General features: G+C 40.0%; 1 protein-coding gene across 1 annotated transcript in view; it reads left to right on the top strand.

Annotated features, from left to right (window-relative positions):
* The first annotated feature begins 2017 nt into the window (after nt 1-2017).
* Nucleotides 2018-24262, top strand: part of MRS2 (magnesium transporter MRS2) — a 42828-nt gene continuing 20583 nt past the window's right edge. Inside the window, exons 1-9 of the mRNA XM_081245511.1 lie at nt 2018-2320; nt 4134-4207; nt 6833-6869; nt 8113-8225; nt 9935-10108; nt 12477-12607; nt 13620-13736; nt 21680-21832; nt 22090-22207. Coding sequence (XP_081101637.1) covers nt 2131-2320; nt 4134-4207; nt 6833-6869; nt 8113-8225; nt 9935-10108; nt 12477-12607; nt 13620-13736; nt 21680-21832; nt 22090-22207 — 1107 coding nt within the window. The 5' untranslated portion in view covers nt 2018-2130. The remainder of the gene's footprint in view (nt 2321-4133; nt 4208-6832; nt 6870-8112; nt 8226-9934; nt 10109-12476; nt 12608-13619; nt 13737-21679; nt 21833-22089; nt 22208-24262) is intronic.

Here is a 24262-nt window from a genome sequence, read left to right as displayed (position 1 = left end):
ATCCAGATCCCATTCCCTACCACTCTCTGAAAACGGTTCCTGTCAAGATCACCAGTAAGCTCCACAGCATCACATCCACTATAGACAATTCTCATTTCTCACTTACCAAACAGTAGTATTTGACATAACTGATCACTTCCTCATTCCTGACACACTTTCTCCAGTTAGCTTCAAGGATCCCACCCTCTCTAATTTTACTTCTCCTTCCTGGCCATGCCTTCTCATATTCTGCTGGATCCATCTTCGATTCTTAACCATTAAATGTTGGAAGACCTAGAGCTGAATCACAGGAACTTTTCTCTTTCCTGTCTCACCTCCTAAGAGATTTTACCCAATCATATGGCTTTAAATATTTCTATATAGTCTCAAATGTATATATCTAGCTCCAAAATCTCCCCAGACTCCACACTGCTTACTTGATATCTATGCTTAGATATCTGTCTAGTAGAGCTCTCAAAGTTAACATGCCCAGAACCAAACGCCAAGCCATCATCTGCTCTCCATCTAAACTTGCTCCTCTCCAAATTTCCCTAGTTCAGTAAATGGCACCATGAATGCCCAGTTGTTTAGGCCAAAAAATTTGGCGTCAGCTTCTATGCCTCTTTATTTACATCCCATCAGCAAATCTTGTCAACTCAGCCTTCAGTTTATAGCACCAAACCCATCCAGTCTCCACCAACTCCACCTTAACCCAAACCATCATCACCATCTATCTGCTTCCACGCTTACCTTTCTGTAATCTCTTCCCCACACAGCCTGAACAATCCATTTAAACATAAATCAGATTTACTTCTCTGCTCAAAGTCCCCACAATGGCTCCCACCCCTCTCAGATGAAATTCTAAATCCTTGACATGAGTTTCAAGGCCATGTGTCTGGCCATGTCCCAGAGTTTTTCTAAGGCTCTGTAAGGGTCATCTTAAACAGAGTTGTCTCTTCATGCTGGGGACTAAGTATTGTCTCTGAAGGCACGCAATGTTCTTGAAAGATGTATTTCATCCTTTTTGCCCTTAGTTACATGAAAAATCTACCGGCCATGTACTATATACCCAGGGCTCTTTTCCAGACTTTCCAAACCCCACCCCATCCCACTGCCAAGGAAGCACTGCTGGAAGTCCTCCTTTGCCCTCAATGCTCAAGTCAAATGTCCCCTGTTTTGGAAGCCTTCTCTCTGTCTACTGCCGCCTAATCCATCCTCAGTCTCAATATCCTACAGGGGGGGAAAAAGTTCTCTCGTGTTTCCTCAGCTCTGTACTCATACATAGTGATTGAATGGGAATCTGTGAAACTTGTGTCTGCCTTGCATTTCTACCTTGTAAGCGACAAGTCTTAACTCACACTTTAAAAAGATGTATATATACTATATTTCATCAATTCTAAGCCTAACTTTTTTTTATTTTACAGACTGAAATTGGGATGACTCTTAAATGATATAGAGAGCAAAGTTTATCAGCAATTTTTCTTTCTTGGTGGTATATAAACTGGCACCTTTAAATTGATACTATCTTACGTTTGATTAAATACAGACTATAAATCCTACGCGTTTATGTTCCTCAGTCTTCACTAGCAAAATGTAATATATCATTCCATATGACGGTTAATTATTTTTGCTACATTAAACTTAAATATAAATTGAGTTGGGAATGGGGATAATTTCCTCACTTCCAAATTGCAGACTGCATCATACGTTTGAAAGTGCTCCAGAGACCGCAAAGCATTATATACATGCTGGGTATTTTTTCACATTTAACGATTACTAGTTAATAGAAATAATCGACACTCTACGCGCCGACCTGACCGCTCCAAGGCCCTAAGGGTCGAATCTGGGTTAGATAGTTCGACTCACGCAGGTGAACGCGCCCCGCCCCCCCGAGCCGGTCCCTACACGCTTTACAGGTACAGACTCAGGTGCAGGAGACAAACTCCGATTGGCCGAGGGACACGAGATGCCCGCCCAAAGGCACCTGCCGAGCATGCGCAGAACATTAGACGCCAGCACGCTCCGCGCATGCCCGGTAGGCAGCGGCTGCAGCTTGGGCGCTCGCGCGGGGTCGCGAAGTGCCGGCTGCTTCGCTACCCTCAGGTATGAAGGGCTGGGGTCTCGCAGCTGCCTCCTCCTCGCTCCAGCGCCATGGAATGCCTGCGGAGCCTGGCCCAGCTCCTGCCCCGCGCGGTGAGGTTGCCCCGGCGCACCCTGTGCGCTCTGGCCTTGGGCTTGACCCCCGGGACTCGCCCCGTTGCCGCCTGCGGCCGCGCTGCCCAGCTGCTCGGAAGGAGGTGGGCCGCGCCGCTGTACGGGCCCCGCCGGCTCCCCACGGCAGGTACTCCCCTCTCCGCCCCGCAGCCCCGGGACGCCGGGCTTGCCGTGCTCCCGGGGCCCCGACCAGACCGCCGGAGCCCACGTGGCTGTGGCTGCTCCGGCCTCGGCCTCCAGGTCCTCCCTTGGGCGCCCGGCTCTTGTCCCCTTGCACAGGTCCGCGGGCCGAGCTGCGTCCCACCAGCCCCGAACGCGACTGAGCACTGCGCCTTGTGCCCAGCTAGAGCCCGACCCGACAGGCCTCTGTCTTTCCCACCGCCCCGGCTGCAAATCTCCAGGCCTAAGTGCGCTTGTGAAAAGACTTTAATCATCATAGTGCTGAAGCTAAGATTAGGCTTATCTACCTGAAATATTTTTTTAAGTATCTTCCCTGTCTTCTTACTCTTCCTTATGGACGGACACATTTATACCTTTTCCAGTTGCTCAGGTAAGGGGTGGGGGAAGCACCTAGAGGTGAGGCTGAAGACTTTGAAACTTAATAGGAAGAGTTGCTTCTGAGAAAGATCTGACTTTTTTTCCAAGTACTGTGTAACCAGACAGCCAGAAGGAGTCGGGGGATGGGGGGAGCGGGGTTGAAATTTGAGTTATTTTTTTTTCCCCTGAATGATAGAGCATGACGGTAATACGTTGACATTTTCACACATGTGACCGTGTGGGTGCTAAGATTGCTGAGAAACAAAAGGCATTAAAATATATGGCTTCGCAAAAAACGTGCTCAAGTAAGTTTCTCAGTTGTACTCTCAAAATGCTCCCGAAGTAATTCACCGTCTCCACCTTCTTCCCCAAACCCATTAGGAGACTCTTTCCAAGCTGGGTTACATTTCGTATTCCCTTCTTTGTTTGGTAAATGCCTGGGAACCCAGGTTCAGCCCATCTCATGTTTTAGAACAAAACATTAGATGGTAACATTTAATCTAATTTGTGACTGATTAGCAAGTGCTGATGTGTAGCTCTTTAACCTTTATTCAGCTGACCCTCGTAACATAGTTTGTATTTTGTAGAAGGGAACCAACAAACCTCAGGTGGTAACAAGTTATATGTCTTTAAATGTATGTAATAGGAAGGAATAAGGTCAGAAATGAGAATATATCTACACGTTCTGTAGATAGCAATTCTGTTCATTCCTCTTATGTTTAGTATTTTGAACAGTGTCCTTTGTCGGGCATTAAATTTACTTGGTTATACTTGAGAGCTCACTTCAGTTGAAATCACATGTTTTAAATAGGTTTATTTTCAAATAAAGATTTGTCTTTATTCCAGTTCACTGGGGTCTCCATTCCAGTGCAGTAGGTTATTTCATAAGTATGTTCACTCTAAAGTATATGTGTGGAAAAGAAGTTAATACACAGAAGTAAAATCAGTAGGTTTCATAATTTAAAGGTCAAATAATCCTGATATTGGAATGCTGAAAGGTCAAGTGGTTCTTGGAATGTATGTTTTCTAAACTGTACCAATGTAACTTGCATGAAGAGCCTTTCTAAACTAGGCAAAAAAGAATGGACATTTTATTTTAATCTCAGAACATTGTAATATACTTGTTCATCCAACTATAAGATATCAATAATACTTAGAAAGGAAAAAGGGTGATTGGAGTCCATAGATTATTCTAATGCCTCACCTAAGCTACTCATTCATTGCCAAACGTAACATTATCACCTACAAATATTAACAAGAGTGTTTCTTATTTTCCCTCTAGGAAAAAGATTCAAAACATAGTAAAATAGTCTGAAGACCTCCACATACTGTGAGAATTATATCTTAGCTGCATGTGAAAACCAATCATATGATCACAAGGAATTCTCTGATTCATTTTTCAGGTGAAATTCACCGGTTTAGAACTTCTGATGTCTCTCAAGCCACTTTAGCCAGTGTAGCCCCGGTGTTTACTGTGGTGAGTATGTGTGGTCCGTTTGATGATATTACTTACTTTGTTTTATAATGAATCCTTATAAGTCATTGTCTTTTGCTTAGCCAGTGACCTGAGTACCAGCTAGGTTTGCTTCACAGCACTCTCGAAACTTTGCTAATGACTAAAGAGCTCATCTTTTAATACTAGAACAGGTGGCTCAAATCACAATTCAGAGCTGCCTATTTGAATACTCAAGATTTCTCCAGAAATCTATTTAGAAATCCTTGAAGGCTGTTAATTACAAAACGGCTTGAACCTGTGCTATGCAACGTAATATATGCAGAAGCATTTTGAGGGCAGCACAGTGTATTACCTGAGAGTGCATGCTTTGAAGGGTCATGATCTCTGCAGCTTTCTCTTTTTTTCAGAAAAAAAATTGAATAAAATAACACAAATGGTGTGTTTCACACACACACATATTTAGAGAGAGAAAAATAAAGTGCTTGCTCTGAGCCAGAGTTTCTAATTTCAGATCTCAACTCTGTCTCTTACGAACTGGATGGACTTGGACAAGTTATGATAACATCTTTGTGCCCTAGTTTTCTCACCTGTATACTGGGGGTAAAAGTACCCACCTTATAGAATTGTGAGATTTAAATTAACTCACATATGTAAAACCCTTAAAAATAATACCTCATGCATGGTAAGCATTCAGTATATATTAGCCATTATATATCATCCTTATTATTTAGGCTTACTAACATAAGAACTTTTCTTTATCAACTATACAGAACAAGATAACTTTTACATATAGTTCTGGGGGTTATCACTCTTATTCACTGTTCTGGAAGAATTAGCCAGTTTAATTAACAGTACAAAATCAGGTGTTAACTATTGAAAGAAGGGTCTTTGCAGGTGAAATCATTGTCTACCAAGAGCACTTAAAATCAGTTGATGCTACTTGAAATAATGTGAGTTATATTACAAGGTAAACATTTTTTTAAAAAATCAGTTTGTGTGATCTCATGGTTTTTTTTAAACCAAAAAAATCCCATTAAGGAAAAAATATAAATATTGAGATGCAAAAATATTCACCATACATTGTTAAGTTGAAAGTGGAGGGGAGACTGCAAAGAAGTGTGTGTAACATGAATATATTTAATAGGAAAAAGTCTGGAAGGACATTCAGTAAAATATTAGCATGGTTTTCTCTAAAATTTGTGACCAAATAGTTTTATTTATCTTTATTTTCAAATTTTCTGCAGCAGATGTATATATTTGTGAAATAAGTGTAAGGAGGAAAGCTAGTGTGTATTACACAAAACATAAAGCTTCCCTTGATGTAAATTTCCCTTGAACTCTGATGTTTTATGATACTCATATATTCCTGTTGATCTTATCTTTGCTCATGAGAAGCAAGCTGATATATATATTGTGAGGTTTTATTGTGTTATTATTAACACAGCATGTGTATTTTCCATGGTAATAACCCAGGACTTGGACCTACAACTGTATCTTAGAGTATGTCTTCCTGAAAATGCATATTTAATAGTAATTAATACAGCCCAGTACCTAGTGATTCATTAAATATTATTTGATATCTTCAAACTTGACTATGGACAAGTATTACAGGAAAACCTTCCCTCTGCTTTATAGGAAATAAGCACAGTTTCTGCATTGTGTCCTCTTTCTAAACTATCAGAAGAGGTCTTTTTTTTTTTTTTTTTTTTGGCGGTACGCGGGCCTCTCACTGCTGTGGCCCCTCCCGTTGTGGAGCACAGGCTCTGGACGCGCAGGCCCAGCGGCCATGGCCCACGGGCCCAGCCGCTCCGCGGCACGTGGGATCCTCCCAGACAGGGGCACGAACCCGCGTTCCCTGCATCGGCAGGCGGACTCCCAACCACTGCGCCACCAGGGAAGCCCCAGAAGAGGTCTTTTTTGTAAACATTTATTGATTCTGCAACACCCACCAGAGAGACTTCATAGCCTCCCATAGATACTTAGATTCACAAGATAAGCCACACTTGGTCCCAGTCTGTTCAGAAGGATAAAGGATAGGAAGTGCAGAAGGGAAGCATTAGGTGTTTTCTCTTCAAAAGAAGTCCTTACAGCCAGGCAGGGGCTCCTGTGGCCCCCTGTGTGACAGCTCAGTTGCGAGGAGAGGATATTCTCAAATGTGGCTGTGAGATCCACCTTGGCTTAGAATTCCCAGGCCCTCTAGTGCCAGTATCTTGTAACCATCCCGGAGACACATCCAGGGCTCCCACAAGGAGCATAGTCAGTTACAAGAACCACTACACTCGGGAAAGGCAGAACCATGGCTTCCCCACAGGTGTCTGTAGTCTGTTCTTAGTCTTTCCAGTCCAGGGCAGTCTGTCTACCAGTCACTTTTACCATAAGCGTTGTTGCCTAGTAACACAACTGACAGTCCTTTATCAGATCTCCCGGGGATCCAAGTTAGAAAGTTAATCCAGGGTCAGATTTGTCCTAGCAAAGGGAAAGGGATTTTTTTTTTTGACCCTTAACTCAAAACTGAATTTAACTTAAGGGCAGTTATGGTTTTTAATCTGTATTTCAGTATTTGGGAGGATTATAATACCATATGATATGATACCATAAATAGTGTACTGATTTGGGAGAAAATAATATTTTATTATCTCTCTCCAGACAAAATTTGACAAAGGGGGAAAGGTTACTTCTTTTGGTGAGTATCTGTAATTTTCTTTTAAATCACTCAGCAGTGAATGAGTGAACCCACTGGAAGTCAAGAAATTATAATATTTTGAGTAGAATATTCTTTGCGTATATGGATGTGTTGAAGGAGATCTTTTTCAGCATTTGCCAATCTGTCCTAATTGGAACTGGCAACACCTGATCTGTGTTGTTGTGTCAGGAGCCACTTTCACTCTAACAGGATGTTAAAAGAAGAGCATAGGCTGGTGTGCAGCTGAGAGAGAAACATTCTTCTCCCTTTTGTTTCTCTTCCTTAATCTCCCTTTCACTGCCCCAGTCCTCATGTCCCTCTCCTCCTGTACCATGTTGAAGGCAGAGAATCACATAATACCACTGTTACTGCAGTAGCACTGGGTGACAGCAGACAGAAGGGACAGGGCACTGGATGGCAGTCAGATGGAACTCTGCCAGCGATGGCTCCTATGGACGGTCACTTTTTTAAATGAAACCAAGCATAACTTTACTGTCTGAGCTCAGGTGCAGGCTGCAGGTCTCCCACGTCCTTCCCACCCCGTGGTCCTGTTCCTGCTGTTGCTAAGATCCTAGTGGAGTATTTTGGGCGTTTTTTGGCTCGGCATCTCCTTCAAAAGGTTACTCTACTTAGAGCTCTATCACAGGTGTGACTTGATACTACAAGAATAGATGCTACTATTACGAGTATCATTTCTTGAGTTCCTTCATCTGTTTTGCTTTCTCTTAGGTAATAAATTTAGTTCTCAGGTAGGAGAATCTAGTGTGAGAACTGACTTCATTTTCTCATTTTGTATTAGTCCAAGAACAAAGAAGATTGAACTTGTCTGTTCATAGATTTAAAATGCTGAAGTTGATAATGTAGTAAGGAAAAAATAGAAAATAGAACTGTAGTTCTATACAGTTCATATTTAAAAATCCATGAATCTAGAGCTAGAAATTGATACTGTAAATTCCAATGATGTATAGCTATGGTTTTTATATTGGTCCCAAGGGGCTTTTCTAAGTACAGAGAAATTTTATGAAGTATGGTTAAAAGGAGAAAAGAAAAATTAGTTTGACCAGATTTAGCCTGAGTATGTTTTTGAGGTAGAAATGGGTATTAAAAAGACCCAGTTTAGCTCTCGTTTCTGGTAGTAATAGAAGATTATCTTGGTGGTGGGAGGGTACTCTGATATAAAAACCTAAACTTTTCGGTTTGTTGGTTTAGCCACTTTTTTTTATTGAACATGTTTCTTTTATAGAAAGGAAGAAAACTGACTTATATCAAGAATTAGGTCTTCAAGCCAGAGATTTGAGGTTTCAGCATTTAATGAGCATCACAACCAGAAACAATAGGATTATCATGAGAATGGAGGTAAAGGATTTTATTTCATATACATTTCTCCACTGCAGTCTTATAAAAGTTACTTCCTAACTATCTTGATCAATAACTAGGTTAAAAGTAATTTCGTAATAAAAATAGCTATGTGAAACATAGAATATTTTATAATATAACATGTTGTTAAGAGTAAAACTCATTTTACATGGATTATATACATAATGCTCAGCAGGCATAGCACTGCTCTATTTATGATGGAAAAGATCTGACTTTGGTCTCCATTCTCACTGTTTGAATTTAGTCTCTAGTTTCTGAAATAAGAGAAAGAATCTTGATTTATAATAGACATTTTCAGTTGTATACAGTTATGTGTAATTGTAGTGTAACTTCAGCTACTAAGAATATATTCTGGTTTTCCAAATAGCCTAAGAATATCCTTTAAAGTTTATCATCTTAATTTAAATTTTTGTTTTTATGGAAAGCTTTAAGTTATTTTAGTGGGCTAATGTTTAAGGTTTGGAAATAGATGAGGGGACGCAGGTCTCAGTGGTATCGGTGCTGCAGTGGACATGAGACTTGCTTTCTTCAAAAAGTCTTTGATGGCAGGTTTTTGTCAATTTATCTAGAATTAATTTTTTAAAAAATTAAAAAGGGAAGCAGTCTTTTCCCAAGTGATTTTTCTCCAAAACACATTCTTCACTTTTATTATCAATAGATAGCACCCTTCCAAACAGTACCTCTTTAATGAAGAGATAGAGAAGTATGTGATAAAGCAGATTTAGCAGAATGTTAATTGTATCGAATTGGTATGTGTATAGGTTTTCACTGTGTAATTTTTCAACTTTTCTGAATAAAAATGTTCATATTATAGTTGACCCTTGAGCCACATGGGGGTCAGGGGCGCTGAACCTCCACACGGTCAAAAATCCACATAAAATTTATAGTCACGGTTCCTCCATATCTGCTGTTGCACATCCTCAGATTCAACCAACCACAGATAGTGTAGTACTGTGGTATTTACTACTGAAAAAATTCTGCATGTAAGTGGACCCGAATCGTTCAAGCCAGTGTTGTTCAAGGATCAGCTGTAAAATGGGGAAAATGTGAAAGAAAAATTTCTGATTTTTATGTCACTAATACAGTGGCCACAGGCTACTCTTCTGTGTTACTCTTCTAACATAAAAGATGTCAGTCATTTTAGAATAAATTTTTAATTTCATAGTGTTCTAAATTAGAGCGCTAAGGATACATTTTATCTTTATCATTTTGAATTAGCTTAATGTGTTTTGGTGATACTTTAAAAAGGAAACTTTCCCATTTCAGCCAAACTAATCATGATTAAACTAAATCTTTTCTAAAAGTCTGCTGAATACCTGACTTTTAAGAAGACCTTATCTTGTTTCCTTTGTTCTCTATATTCCTCATGATTACCCTGGAAGTCCTAATAAATACATAATTTGTTTAATTCTAGTTCTGTTGAGACTGAGTTAGAGGTATCAAGACTTGGATTTATTTTAGGCTTCCTCTCTTTAAAAAAAAAAGTCTTGACTTTTTTTGAAAAACCAAATGAACAGTGATTTGGTTTAGGCTTAGTCCAAAATTAATAGAGTATTAAATCCTCTTTTATGAAGGTTATTTTTTCCCTACAACTCTACAACTTACATACGCACGTGTGTGTGTACATATATATATGTGTGTGTGTATATATATATATATATATATATATGTTGTTTTTTTTTCCCCAGTATTTGAAAGCTGTGATAACTCCAGAGTGTCTTCTGATACTAGATTATCGTAATTTAAATTTAGAGCAGTGGCTGTTCCGGGAGCTCCCTTCACAGTTGGCTGGAGAGGGTCAACTTGTCACATACCCTTTACCTTTTGAATTTAGAGCTATAGAAGCACTCCTGCAATATCGGGTAAGCCTGTTTTTATTTAGCTTCTTGAATGTTTTCTGGTTTTACAGTGCTATTGAGGAGGAAGACACATTGGTATTGGTTTTCTTTTTTTGTTTGTTTGTTTGTTTGTGGTACGCGGGCCTCTCACTGCTGTGGCCTCTCCCGCCGCGGAGCACAGGCTCCGGACACGCAGGCCCAGCGGCCATGGCCCACGGGCCCAGCTGCTCCGTGGCATGCGGGATCTTCCCGGACCGGGGCACGAACCCACGTCCCCTGCCTCGGCAGGCAGACTCCTAACCACTGCGCCACCAGGGAAGCCTGGTATTGTTTTAGTAGCGTTTTCCCTAACCACACCCTTCCCCCAAATAAAAACATTTCTAAGGGTCTTATATGCAGAAAGTACTTAATTCTTAAAATTTATGACCCAAACAAATAGATGTAAAGTCTCTAGGTATGGTATACATAGAGTCTCTTTGACAGTCATGTTATGACATTCAGTGAAGCTCATTTCAGGTTGTTTATCTGTTGTTCAATTTTTTTTTTTTTTTTTTTTTTTTTTTTTGCTGTACGCGGGCCTCTCACTGCTGTGGCCTCTCCCGTTGCGGAGCACAGGCTCCGGACACACAGGCTCCGCGGCCATGGCTCGCGGGCCCAGCCGCTGCGCGGCACGTGGGATCCTCCGGGATAGGGGCACGAACCCGCGTCCCCTGCATCGGCAGGCGGACTCTCAACCACTGCGCCACCAGGGAAGCCCCTGTTGTTCAATTTTAATAAGTGTATTCAGGGATGCTAATTCAAAAATACTTATCCTAAATATGATATAAATGAACATATCAGAAGGTTTTAACTGTACTCCATTTTATTCTCTAAATTGTTGTGTAACTGCTTGCACATGATAAATATTATAGCACAAATCTTTCATCAAATAATTCTGATAGTTTCCATATCATTCTTTGATTTGTTTGTGTAATCCTTTTTTTGAGCTAGCTAAGTGATGCCTGTGTTTGAGACCTAGTTTGACATAGAAACCGTGTACAATTCTTCTTACCATTCCTCCTTTAAGTTGATAATCATTGAGTGTCTGGGGATCCTGTCAGGCTCTGAACAAGGATGGTCACTGCTTTCCTGGCCCCGACAAATCTTTCATCTTTTCTTCCTCCTATTAGGATACTACTGTTCAGGTACTACGTTAGTCATGTAGTACCTGGCTACATGCAAGAGTCAGTGCCATGAGCATGCTAGCCAGAGTGGGAGAAGAAGAGGGGAGAGTAAAGGGGACATGAGGTGGGTGGGGGTTGTTGGAACCTGGCACCCTTCTTTGTCTGCCTTGCTCTACTGAAGGAGTAGGAGATGGCTCTGTTCCTTACTCAGGTTAATGAGGCAATAGCACCAGCTAGTGCCAGCCAATGAGATGGTGACTAGTTGAAGCCCAGTTACCAAGCAGGGAAAAAATGGAAAGAAATGAAGGTATAAACGGTCGCTGGCAAGCTACACAGACTGACTAAGCTCTTAGCAGCTAATGCTGGGATGGACAGTATATGTTGGAATTAACATTATTAATTAATCTTACTGCTTAGTTCAGCTGCTGTTATGCTGTTTACCAACAGGTATGGAAGAATTTTAATATTTTAAGAACTAGTATAGCTGTATCAATGTATATCTGCTGATTGGTTCCTGCTGTGCCTATATTAACCTGAATAATAAATACACTTTCGACTTTTCAAGTTTATTTTGTAAAGTCTAAGGTATGTTTTGGTTTTCAAAAGAGCCTTGTTCATAAGAGTTTTGAACTGTATCCTATTTACAAAGAACATAGGTATTGTTTACCAGATGTAAAGTTTATGTTTGTTTGTTTTTTTGTGGTACGAGGGCCTCTCACTGTTGTGGCCTCTCCCGTTGCGGAGCACAGGCTCTGGACGCGCAGGCTCAGCGGCCATGGCTCACGGGCCCAGCCGCTCCGCGGCACGTGGGATCCTCCCAGACCGGGGCACGAACCCGTGTCCCCTGCATCGGCAGGTGGACTCTCAACCACTGCGCCACCAGGGAAGCCCAAGTTTATGTTTTAACCAAAGAACGGCAGCTTTTCTTTTAATCAGTCCTCCATTCCTTTCATAAGTGTCTGGTGTCTGTAGGGGGAAGAGTCTTATGGGAGTTAATTCCCTGGCAACCAAATGGGAGTTTACTAACAACGTTATGCATGGTTATCTTTTAACCTAGGAGATCTAGTTTTTAATCATCTGGGATGGGCATTCCAGCAGTGACCATGTTCTGAAATGTTACCAGCCTTCCTAGCTATTACAGATTTCTGTATTTAATCAGAGGATTCACTGACCCTGAGTATTCTAAAAAGATTGTTTTAATTCTTATGAAAGGTCATGTTGTTATCTAGATCAACACTCTTCAGGGGAAACTTAGCATTTTGCAACCAATTATCCTTGAGACATTGGAAGCTTTAGTGGATCCCAAACATTCTTCTATAGACAGAAGCAAACTGCACATCTTACTACAAAATGGCAAAAGGTAAATATGGGTGATTTACCAAGTTGGAAGTTAGACACAAATGTCTTAAACTTCTCTTTCAGTAGTCTTAACAGTGAAATGTTTAACGTATATTCAGGTCCAAAATTAGTGTAATTCTTAGCTGTTTTATAAATACCAACTAATCTTGCTAATGATAATGACATTTTTTACTTTGTGACTTACTCTCAGTACCTTCATTTCCATATTTGATTTTCACTGTCTTTCATAACTTTAAGAAAGTAGCCTAGGTGGGAAGTTGAGCTAAAGGGGGCACACAAACTAATGTTTATTGAAAAGCTATTTTGCATGAAATGCTGTATCAGTCTCTTTTATGTGTGTGATGTCATCTCATCCTGTCAGCAATCCTGTTGACATGGTCCTCATTTTGAAGATAAGAAAACTGAGGTCTAAGTAACTTGTCTAAACTTTAACAGCTACTAAATAGCAAATCTAGACTCAAATCCAAATTTCTTTCCCTCCAAGGTCCATGGGGTTTTTTGTTTATCATAATGCATTCCAGAATTTAAGGATAATATTTTAATTTATATTACAGACTGAATGAACATGCCCTCAGGATTTGTACCCCCTAAAAATCCATTCAGGAGTTAACAGTTAAAATTCCTGAATCAGTAGTTCTTTGTCTGAAAATATTAGGATGTTTTTATGAATTAAAAGTAAATAGTCTGTTCATCACTGCCATACTTATTAAGAGTAAAGATAAATTTCTGAGCCCAGAAGCTTAAATCACAGTGATTATGTTTCTGAGGTAAATAATATATGCTGAAAATTATATCATTGGCTAATTTTACTACTTAATGTAGTTTTGGGATTGGGAATTGATTCTCAGAGTGCATAGTAAATATAAAAATTTTTTTTTTTTTTTACAAATCAGTGTTTACCATGAATTTATAAGTAGATCTACTTGATAAGACACTAAAAAGGCATTATTCTTGTAGGGAAATATTTTTATAGGTTTATGTTATTGATCATTTTTATGCAACTACTCTTACAGCTTGTCAGAGTTAGAAACAGATATTAAAATATTCAAAGAGTCCATTTTGGAGATCTTGGATGAAGAAGAGTTGCTGGAAGAGCTCTGTCTGACAAAGTGGAGTGACCCACAAGTCTTGTAAGTAGACAGTCATGCTTTGTTAGTTTCTCTCTTAGGATCAGTTGTTTGTCTTTTTCAGAATGACTTTTTAGGGAGGACACAACATTTTTCTGGGATAGAGGATGTAGGCACTTTTCATCCCCAGTTGTTTCACTATTTCCTGATCCATATTGCATCTGATTGAATTTAATGAGGACTTATTAAGTGCACACTGTGTACACAACAATATGCTGGGCTTTGACTGTACATGCACCATTACCTTTATCTTCAGAGGACTGGCCACCAAAGTAACATACACATCTACCCAGATAACTTACCTGGAGAGTTCAGGAGAGAAGAGGGAAAGGGAGGGGTGCAGGGAGGCGAGTAGAGACACTGGCACAGATTCTGTAAGTCTGGTTAATATAAAAATGCTCTCATCTTATAAACCTTTTATCTCTTATGAATTTAGGAATCATTTACACTTCTTGTGCACACCCAAGTTTAAATGTTGACTTTTAAAATACCCCAAATATTTCATTTTTGTACTTTGCAGATCAGTATCAGAGATTAATACACCTTTGTGATGTGCATAGTTTCTGTAGTGTGTACAGATTTTTCAACATTTTGAGAAATTAGTTATCTATATTCTAATGAACGATTAAGATAAAAAGGGCTCTATAACGCTTGATACTATAGCAGCTAGATATAGTAGCAGAAACTTCATCACTCTTGTAACTCTTGCTTTCTTTGCTTCTTAGACCAATTTATCTCTAATATGCTTTATAAGTGTCTTTTACAGAGTGCTTCATTCCCACTTATCCTCCTTGGTAGGGAGGATAATTTACAATGTGTGCTAATTTCTGCTATACAGCAAAGTGACTCAGTTATACACATATATACATTCTTTTTTTATATTTTTTTCCATTGTGGTTTATCCCAGGAGATTGGGTGGATATAGTTCCCTGTGCTATACAGTAGGACCTTGTTGTTATCATTCTGTATGTAATAGTTTGCATCTGCTAACCCCAAATTCCCAGTCCATCCCTCTCCCTCCCCCTTCCCCTTGGCAACTACAAGTCTGTTCTCTATGTCTGTGAGTCTGTTTCTGTTTTGTAGATAGGTTCATTTGTGCCATATTTTAGATTCCACGTATAAGTGATAGCATATGGTATTTGTCTTTCTCTTTCTGACTTCACTTAGTATAATCTCTAGTTGCATCCATGTTGCTGCAAACGGCATTATTTCATTCTTTTTTATGGCTGAGTAGTATTCCATTGCGTGTGTGTATGTGCGTGCATGCATATATATATGTGTGTGTGTGTGTATGTATATATATACACACACACACCTCCACATCTTTATCCATTCATCTGTTGATGGACATTTAGGTTGTTTCCATGTCTTGGCTATTGTGAATAGTGCTGCTATGAACATAGAGGTGCATGTATCTTTTTTAATTATAGTTTTGTCCAGGTGTATATGCCCAGGACTGAGATTGCTGGATCGTATGGTAGTTCTATTTTTAGTTTTCTGAAGAACCTCCGTACTGTTTTCCATAGTGGCTGCACCAATTTACGTTCCTGTCAATAGTGTAGGAGGGTTTCCTTTTCTCCACACCCTCTCCAGCATTTGTTATTTGTAAAGTTTTTAATGATGGCCATCCTGACTGATGTGAGGTGGTACCTCATTGTAGTTTTGATTTGCATTTCTCTAATAATTAGTGATTTTGCGCATCTTTTCATGTGCCTACTGGCCATCTGTATGTCTTCTTTGGAGAAATGTCTATTAAGGTCTTCTCCCCATTTTTCGATTGGGTTGTGTTTTTGTTGTTGAGTTGTATGAGCAGTTTGTTTATTTGGGGAATTAAGTCCTTGTCAGTCTCATCATTTGGAAATACTTTCTCCCAGTCCATAGGTTGTCTTTTCATTTTTTTTATGGTTTCCTTTGCTGTGCAAAAGCTTGTAAGTTTGATTAGGTCCCATTTGTTTATTCTTGGTTTTATTTCTATTGCCTTGGGAGACTGACCTAAGAAAACACTGGTACAATTTATGTCAGATGATGTTTTGCCTATGCTCTGTTCTAGGAATTTTATGGTGTCATGTCTTATGTTTAAGTCTTTAAGCCATTTTGAGTTTGTTTTTCTGCATGGTGTGAGGGTTTGTTCTAACTTCATTGACTTAACATGCAGCTGTCCAACTTTCCCAGCACTACTTACTGAAGAGACTTTTTCCTGTTTATATTCTTGCCTCCTTTGTAGATGATGAACTGACGGTAGGTATGTGGGTTTATTTCTGGGCTCTCAATTCTGTTCCATTGATCCGTTGTTTTGCTTACTGTAGCTTTATAGTATTGTCTGAAGTCTGGAAGAGTTATGCCTCCTGCTTTGTTTTTGTTTCCTCAGGATTGCTTTGGCAATTCTGGGTCTTTTATGGTTCCATATAAATTTTGGATTATTTGTTCTAATTCTGTGGAAAATATCATGGGTAATTTGATAGGGATCTCATTAAATTTGTAGATTGCTTTGGGTAGTATTGCCATTTTAACAACATTCTTCTAACCCAAGAGCATGGGATATCCTTCCATTTCTTTGAATCCTCTTTAGTTTCCTTTATTAATGTTTTATAGTTCTCAGCATGTAAGTCTTTCACCTCCTTGCTCAGGTTTAGTCCTAGGGTTTTTTTGTTTGTTTGTTGGTATGATTTTAAAAGGTATTGTTTTTTACATTCCCTTTCTGATATTTCATTGTTAGTGTAAAGATTTCTGAATGTTAGTCTTATATCCTGCTACTTTGCTGAATTCACTTATTAGATCTAGTAGTTTTTGTGTGGAGTCCTTAGGCTTTTCTATGTATATGGTATCATGTCATCTGCATATAGTGACAATTTTACCTCTTTCCTTCCAATTTGAATACCTTTTATTTCCTGTCTGACTGCTGTGGCTAGGACTTCCAATACTATGTTGAATAGAAGTGGTGAAGGTGGGCATCCTTGTCTTGTTCCAGATTTTAGTGGAAAGGCTTTCAACTTTTCACCATTGAGTATACTGTCTTTGGGTTTGTCATAAATGGCTTTTACTATGTTTTTATCATGAATGGATTTTTAATTTTGTCAAAGGTTTTTTCTGCATCTTTTTTTAAAAAATTTATTTATTTATTTATTTATGGCTGTGTCGGGTCTTCGTTTCTGTGCAAGGGCTCTCTCTAGTTGCGGCAAGTGGGGGCCGCTCTTCATCACGGCGCGCGGGCCTATCACTATCGCGGCCTCTCTTGTTGCGGAGCACAGGCTCCAGATGCACAGGCTCAGCAATTGTGGCTCACGGGGCCAGTTGCTCCACAGCATGTGGGATCTTCCCAGACCAGGGCTCGAACCCGTGTCCCCTGCATTGGCAGGCAGATTCTGAACAACTGCGCCACCAGGGAAGCCCTTTTTCTGCATCTTTTGATGATCATGTGGTTTTTTACTTTTATGTGGTGTATGACACTGATTGATGTGCGTATGTTGAACCATTCTTGTGAACTTGGGATGAATCCTGCTTGGTTGTGGAGTATGATCTGCTTGGTTGTGGAGTATGATCTTTTTTATGTGTTGTTGGATTCAGTTTGCTAATATTTTGTTGAGAATTTTTGCATCTATATTCATCAAAGATATTGGCCTGTGATTTTCTTTTTTGGTGGTATCTTTGGCTTTGGTATCAGGGTGATGGTAGGTAGCTTCATAGAATGTCTTTGGGAGTGTTCTCTTCAGTCTTTTGGAAGAGTTTGAGAAGGATGCGTATAAGTTCTTCTTTGTATGTTTGGTAGAATTCACCTGTGAAGCCATCTGATCCTAGACTTTTGTTTTAGGGAGTTTTGTTTTGTTTTTTTACAGATTATATTTCACTTCTAGTGAATCGGTCTGTTCAAATTATCTACTTCTTGATTCAGTTTTGATGGGCTATACGTTTCTAGAAAGTTGTCTGTTTCTTCTAAGTTGTCAAATTTGTTGGCATATAATTGTTCATAGTATTCTCTTATGGGTTTTTGTATTTCTGTGATATCAGTTGAGATTTCTCCTTTTTCATTTCTTAATTTGCTTATTTGGGTTCTCTCTTTTTTCTTCTTGGTGAGCCTGGCAAGAGGTTTGTCAATTTCGTTTACCCCTTCAAAGAACCAGCTTTTGGTTTTATTGATTTTTTTTCTATTTTTTTAATCTCAATTTATTTCCTCCCTGATCTTTATTATTTCCTTCCTTCTGCTGACTTTAGGTTTTGGTTTTTCTTCTCTTTCTAATTCTTTTAGGTGGTATGTTAGGTTGTTGAGATGTTTTCTTGTTTTTTGAGGAAGGCGTGTATCGCTATGAACTTCCCTCTAAGAAGTGCTTTTGCTGTATCCCATAGATTTTGTGTGGTTGTGTTTTCATTGTTGTTTGTCTCAAGGTACTTTTTAATTTCCTTTTTGATTTCCTCATTGACCTATTGGTTTTTAGTAGCATATGGTTTAGTCTTCATATAATCATTTTTTCCTCATTTCTTTTCCTGTGGTTGATTTCTAGTTTCATGCTGTTGTGGTCAGAGAAGATGCTTGAAATGATTTCTATACTCTTAAATTTGTTGAGGTTATTAGTTTTGTGCCCTAGTATGTGGTCAGTCCTAGAGAATGTTCCACGTGCACTTGAAAAGATGTGTATTCTGTTTTTTGGTTTTTGGTTTTTTTGATGTAATGTCTTGAAAATATCAATTAAGTCTAACTGTCCTATTCCATCATTTAGGATCTCTCTTGCCTTATTGATTATCTAGAAGATCTGTCCATTGATGTGAGTAGGGTGTTAAAATCTCCTACTATTATTGTATTCCAGTCAATTTCTTCCCTTATGTCTGTTAGTGTTTTATGGATTTGGTGCTCCTATGTTAGGTGCATATATGGTGATGATTGTAAAATCCTCTTCCTGTATTGATCCTTTTACCATTATATAGTGTTCTTTTCCTTTATGGCCTTTGTTTTAAAGTCTACTTTATAGTCTGATATGAGTTTTGCAACTTCTGCTTTCTTGTCATTTCCATTTGCATGAAATATCTTTTTCCATCCCCTCACTTTCAATCTGTGTGTGTCCTTTGCCCTAAGGTAGGTCTCTTGTAGGCAGCATATTGTAGGCTCTTGTTTTTTTATCCAGTCTGCCACTCTGTCTTGATTTGAGCATTCAGTCCACTGACATTTAAGGTAATTATTGATACATATGTATCCATTGCCATTTTAAACCTTGTTTTCCAGTTGATTCTATGGATTTTTGTTGTTGTTCCTTTTCTTTTTGTTTTTCTTTTTTGTGGTTTGATGATTTCCTTTTATTTTATGCTTGTGTTCTTTTTGTTTTTTGTGGATCTAGTGTGTGCTTTTGATTTGTGGTTGCCCTGTTTTTCAAGTATGTTAACTCCTTCCTATGTCTGCTTGCTTTAGACTGATAGTCATATAAGCTTAAACACATTCTAAAAAACAAGAATCTACATTTTCTTACTCTCCTTCCCCACATTTTATGATTTTGTTGTCCTTTTTTACAGCTTCATATTTATCCTTTTGCTGTTTCTTGTGTTTACCATCCTTTCACAGTAGGTTTTTTTTTTTCTTTTTGATCTGTATACTGGCTAACTTAAGTGATTTACTTTTCAACTGTGATTTCCCCTTTCCTATATTGTCTTCTTTTGTATTTAGAGAAGAGCTTTCAATATTTCTTTTAGGATAGGTTTGGTATTGCTGTATTCTTTTAGTTTTTGCTCGTCTGAGAACTTTATTTCCCCTCCTATTCTAAATGATAATCTTGCTGGATAGAGTATTTCAGTTTGCAGATTTTTTCCCTCTCAAAACTTTGAATATATTTTGCCACTCCCTTCTGGCTTGCAGTGTTTCTGTCAAGAAATCAGCTGATAGCCTTAAGGGGATTCCCTTGTAACTAACTTTTTGTTTTTCTCTTGCTGCCTTTGGAATCCTCTCTTTAACTTTTGCCATTTTTATTATAGTATGTCTTGGTGTAGGTTTGTTTGGGTTCATCTTGTATGGGACCCTCTGTGCTTCTTGTATCTGGATATCTGTTTCCTTCTTAAATGTGGGAAGTTTTCAGCCATAATTTCTTCGAATACATTTTCAATCCCCTTTTCTCCTTCTGGAATCCCTATTATACATAGATAGGCACACTTTATATTATCCCATAGGTCTCTTATATTGCTTTCATTTTTTTTCATTTGGTTTTCTGTCTACTGTTTTGATTGGGTAATTTCCATTATTCTGTCTTCCAGATCACTTATTTTTCTGCATTATTCATTCTGCTATTCATTGCCTTTGGCTTAGCTTTCATTTCAGCAAATGAATTTTCTAATTTTTCTTGGCTCCTCCTTATAGTTTCTAGTTCCTTTTTACAGTAATCTGCATTTCTGTTGATGGCCTTTCTTAATTCCTTCAGTATTTTCATTACCTCCTCTTTGAACTCGGTGTCTTTTAGACTGAAGAGGTATGTTTCATTGTTCCTTCAGGGCAATTCTCTTAACTGGGAGTGGTTCCTCTGTTTCTTCATTTTGCTTATATTTCTCTTACTCTGTGAGTTTAGGAGAAACAATTATCTACTGTAGGCTTGGAGGGCTATTTATATGCGGGAGCATTCCTGCTTAGCTTTTGTGGGTTTAATATTTTTTTGGCTTGAGGGCTGTTTTTGGTTTGGATGCTTGCCATCTCTTTCCTCAGCGTGTGCTGGCCATTATACCCTTGTCAGAGGGTGAGCAGGTGCACGCCCCATGCATGCTCCCAGGAGGTCAGGGGCAGTGGTTGGTGCTTGGTCACGGGACCCTCGGCGTTGGCAGGCTGCTCCCACCTCTGGAGCCTGAGATGGCAATGATGGCTCATGCCCACCCCCAGAGCTCATGTAAGCGGTGCCCTGCTGCCTGAGAAATAAGCTCCTATGGAGGTCCCACCCCTCTCCTCATGCCCCCCCCACCCCAGCAGTGGTGCCCTACCTCTCTGGGGGGCCCAGGCTTCTTCCCTCAGTGGTGGCGCACCACACCGTAGCCCCCTCAGGCAGCCACCCCCAGTCTTCTCCCCTGTTCTGACCTCCGAAGCCTGAGCCTCAGCACCCAGCCCCCACCCACCCCAATGGAGGACCGTCTCAGGCTGGGGAATGCCAGGCAGTGGCACCAACTGACTGTGTGGGGCTCTCCCCGCTTTGCCCTCCACAAACTGCTTGTTGTGCTCTCCTACGAGGCTCTGAAGCTCCCCCCCCCGCCCCCCGTCCCAGCTGATCTCCCTGCCAGTGAGGAGACTTCCCAGTGTTCTGACACCTTTCCTCTTTCACAGCTCCCTCTGGGGAGCAGGTCCCTTCCCGGTTCCTTTCTCTCTCTCTCTTTTTTTTTCTTTTGTCCTACCCAGTATGTGGAGATTTTCTTGCCCTTTTGGAAGTCTGAGGTCTTCTGCCAGTGTTCAGTAGGTGTTCTGTGAGAGTCGTTCCACGTGTTGATGTATTTGTGGGAGAAGGTGAGCTCCCCGTCCTACTCCTCAGCCATCTTGAGCCCTCTGACTGTATTGACATTTTTCAAAAACGGTTTACTTCATATATGAAAATGATGTTATATATTTACCTTGGAAAGGAAATGCTCTTTATGTTCATTTTTAGTTTTTGGTTTTGTTTTACCTGATAGTGATTTGGGATTTGCACTAATTCATCAGCATTCACATGTCTGCATTTTCCTGTAACTGGTAGCATTGCATGAGCGTCCCTGGGATCAGGGCCATGGAATACAGTGAGGCCTGTGTAGGGATGGAACCCGTGTCCTCAACTACCTGTGTCATGTTTAGGATCAGTTGGCAAAGCCACTCCAGACTGGCCTCAATCACAATAATAGTAATGGCAAAGGGTAGTTTTTTCACTGGTAGCTGAATATTTTATACTAATTCAGGAAGTTCTGTGGTACTAAATGTATAATGCATGTATTGGGGGCATGTTAATTATGTTAATTCTTAATTAAAGTGAAAAGAGCAGTGCTGGGATTGACCATGCAGAAGAGATGGAGTTGCTGTTGGAAAACTACTACCGATTAGCTGAGGATCTTTCCAATGCAGCTCGGGAACTTAGGGCACTGATTGATGATTCACAGAGTATCATATTCATCAACTTGGACAGGTAAGAAGGCCTCGTATAAAACAATCAGTAAGTATTTTCTTTATAAAATAGTACACAGTAATAAAGCTTTTAAGGATAGCTTTGTTTTTCCATTTTGGAAAGAATTATACCATCATTATTGTTTGTAATTACTACGTGGAAATGTCCTTTTTTTAAGGTGTATGTTTAATCCATGTGGTCTTTAATAGATTATGTAGTGAATTTGCTGCGTGTAGTTGGTAAGATCTTCTGAACTAAGCAGTTGTTCTCCTCCCCAGCCACCGTAATGTGATGATGAGGTTGAACCTACAGTTGACCATGGGAACCTTCTCTCTTTCACTCTTTGGACTAATGGGAGTTGCTTTTGGAATGAATTTGGAATCATCCCTTGAGGAGGTGAGAATATATTATTTCAGTAATCTAGAGGTTGTTTTTAATGTTTTGAAGATAATTTTTTAAATGGATTTTTTTTAAAGAGAACTTTATTTTACTTTTGGCTGTGTTGAGTCTTCATTGCTACGCGTGCGTGGGCTTTCTCTAGTTCCGGTGAGCGGGAGCTACTCTTCATTGTGGTATGTGGGCTTCTCATTACAGTGGTTTCTCTTGTTGCGGAACATGGGCTCTAGGTGTGCAGGCTTCAGTAGTTGTTGCTCGCGGGCTCTAGAGCACAAGGTCAGTAGTTGTGGCACATGGGCTTAGTTGCTCTGTGGCATGTGGGATCTTCCCAGACCAGGGCTCGAACCTGTGTCCCCTGCATTGGCAGGTGGATTCTTTTTTTTTTTAAACTTCTTTATTGGAGTATAATTGCTTTATAACAAAGTGAATCAGTGATACATATACATATGTTGCCATATCTCTCCCCTCTTGCATCTCCCTCCCTCACACCCTGCCTATCCCACCCCTCTAGTTGGTCACAAAGCACCAAGCTGATCTTCCTGTGCTACGCGGATGCTTCGCACTAGCTATCTGTTTTACATTTGGTAGTGTTCATATGTCCATGCCACTCTCTCAGTTTGTCCCAGCTTACCCTTCCCCCTCCCCATATCCTCAACTCCATTCCCTAGTAGGTCTGTGTCTTTATTCCTGTCCTACCCCTAGGCCACTCATGACATCTTTTTTTCTTTTCTTAAATTCCATATACATGTGGTAGCATACAGCATTTCTCTCTCTTTCCGACTCACTTCACTCTGTACGACAGACTCTAGGTCCATCCACCCCACTACAACTAGCTCAATTTCGTTTCTTTCTATGGCTGAACAACACTACACTGTATACATGTGCCACATCCTCCCCATCCGTTCATCCGATGATGGACACCTAGGCCGCCTCCATCTCCGTGCCACTGTAGATAGAGCTACAATAAACATTTTCGTACATGACTCTTTTTGAAGTATGGTTTTCTCACGGTATATACCCAGTAGTGGGATTGCTGGGTCATATGGTATCTCTGTAGTTTTTTAAGGAACCTCCGTACTGTTCTCCATAGTAGCTGTAGCAATTCACATTCCCACCAGCAGTGCAAGAGAGTACCCTTTTCTCCACACCCTCTCCAGCATTTATTGTTTGTAGACTTTTTGATGATGGCCATTCTGACTGGTGTGAGATGATATCTCATTGTAGTTTTGATTTGCATTTCTCTAATGATTAGTGATGTTGAGCATCCTTTCATGTGTTTGTTGGCAATCTGTATATCTTCTTTGGAGAAATGTCTCTTTGGGTCTTCTGCCCATTTTGTATTGGGTTGTTTGTTTTTTTGATATCGAGCTGCGTGAGCTGCTTGTAGGCAGGTGTATTCTTAACTGCTGTGCCACCAGGGAAGTCCCTTTAATGGATTTTAAAAAGAAAGTTTTAACATGTATACTCCCCTAGTGAAATAAAATATATACTCTAACTCATTTAAAATTCATCCCGTATTGTTAGACTCTGTTATAACATAGATAGCCTAGGTTACCTTATGATTCCCAAAACATGTAATTACACATGGGAAAGGTTTGACAAAACTGTAGTACGGGCTTCCCTGGTGGCTCAGTGGTTACAAGTCTGCCTGACAATGCAGGGGACACGGGTTTGAGCCCTGGTCCGGGAAGATCCCACAGGCTGTGGAGCAACTGGGCCCCTGTGCCACAGCTACTGAGCCTGTGCTGTGGAGCCTACGAGCCACAGTGACTGAAGCCCATGAACCTGGAGCCCGTGCTCCGCAGCGGGAGAGGCCACCACAGTGCGAGGCCCGTGCAACGCAACGAAGAGTAGCCTCCGCTTGCCGCAACTAAATAAAGCCCATGCACAGCAACAAAGACTTAACACACCCCAAAATAAATTAATTTAAAAAAGAAAACAAAAAAAACTGTAGTACACTGTGAGGCAGTGTTAATGAGGGATTCTTTTTTTTTCTTCTTTTAAATTGTTTTGTGTCAGGCAGTGTTCCGGGCAGTTGCATGCTTTATTTGACTC

The sequence above is a fragment of the Mesoplodon bidens genome, assembly GCF_964165515.1.
Source record: "Mesoplodon bidens genome assembly, chromosome: 10".
Classification (NCBI taxonomy): domain Eukaryota; kingdom Metazoa; phylum Chordata; class Mammalia; order Artiodactyla; family Ziphiidae; genus Mesoplodon; species Mesoplodon bidens.
Note: the sequence above shows the minus strand (reverse complement) of the source record. Positions and strands in the feature narration are given on the sequence as shown.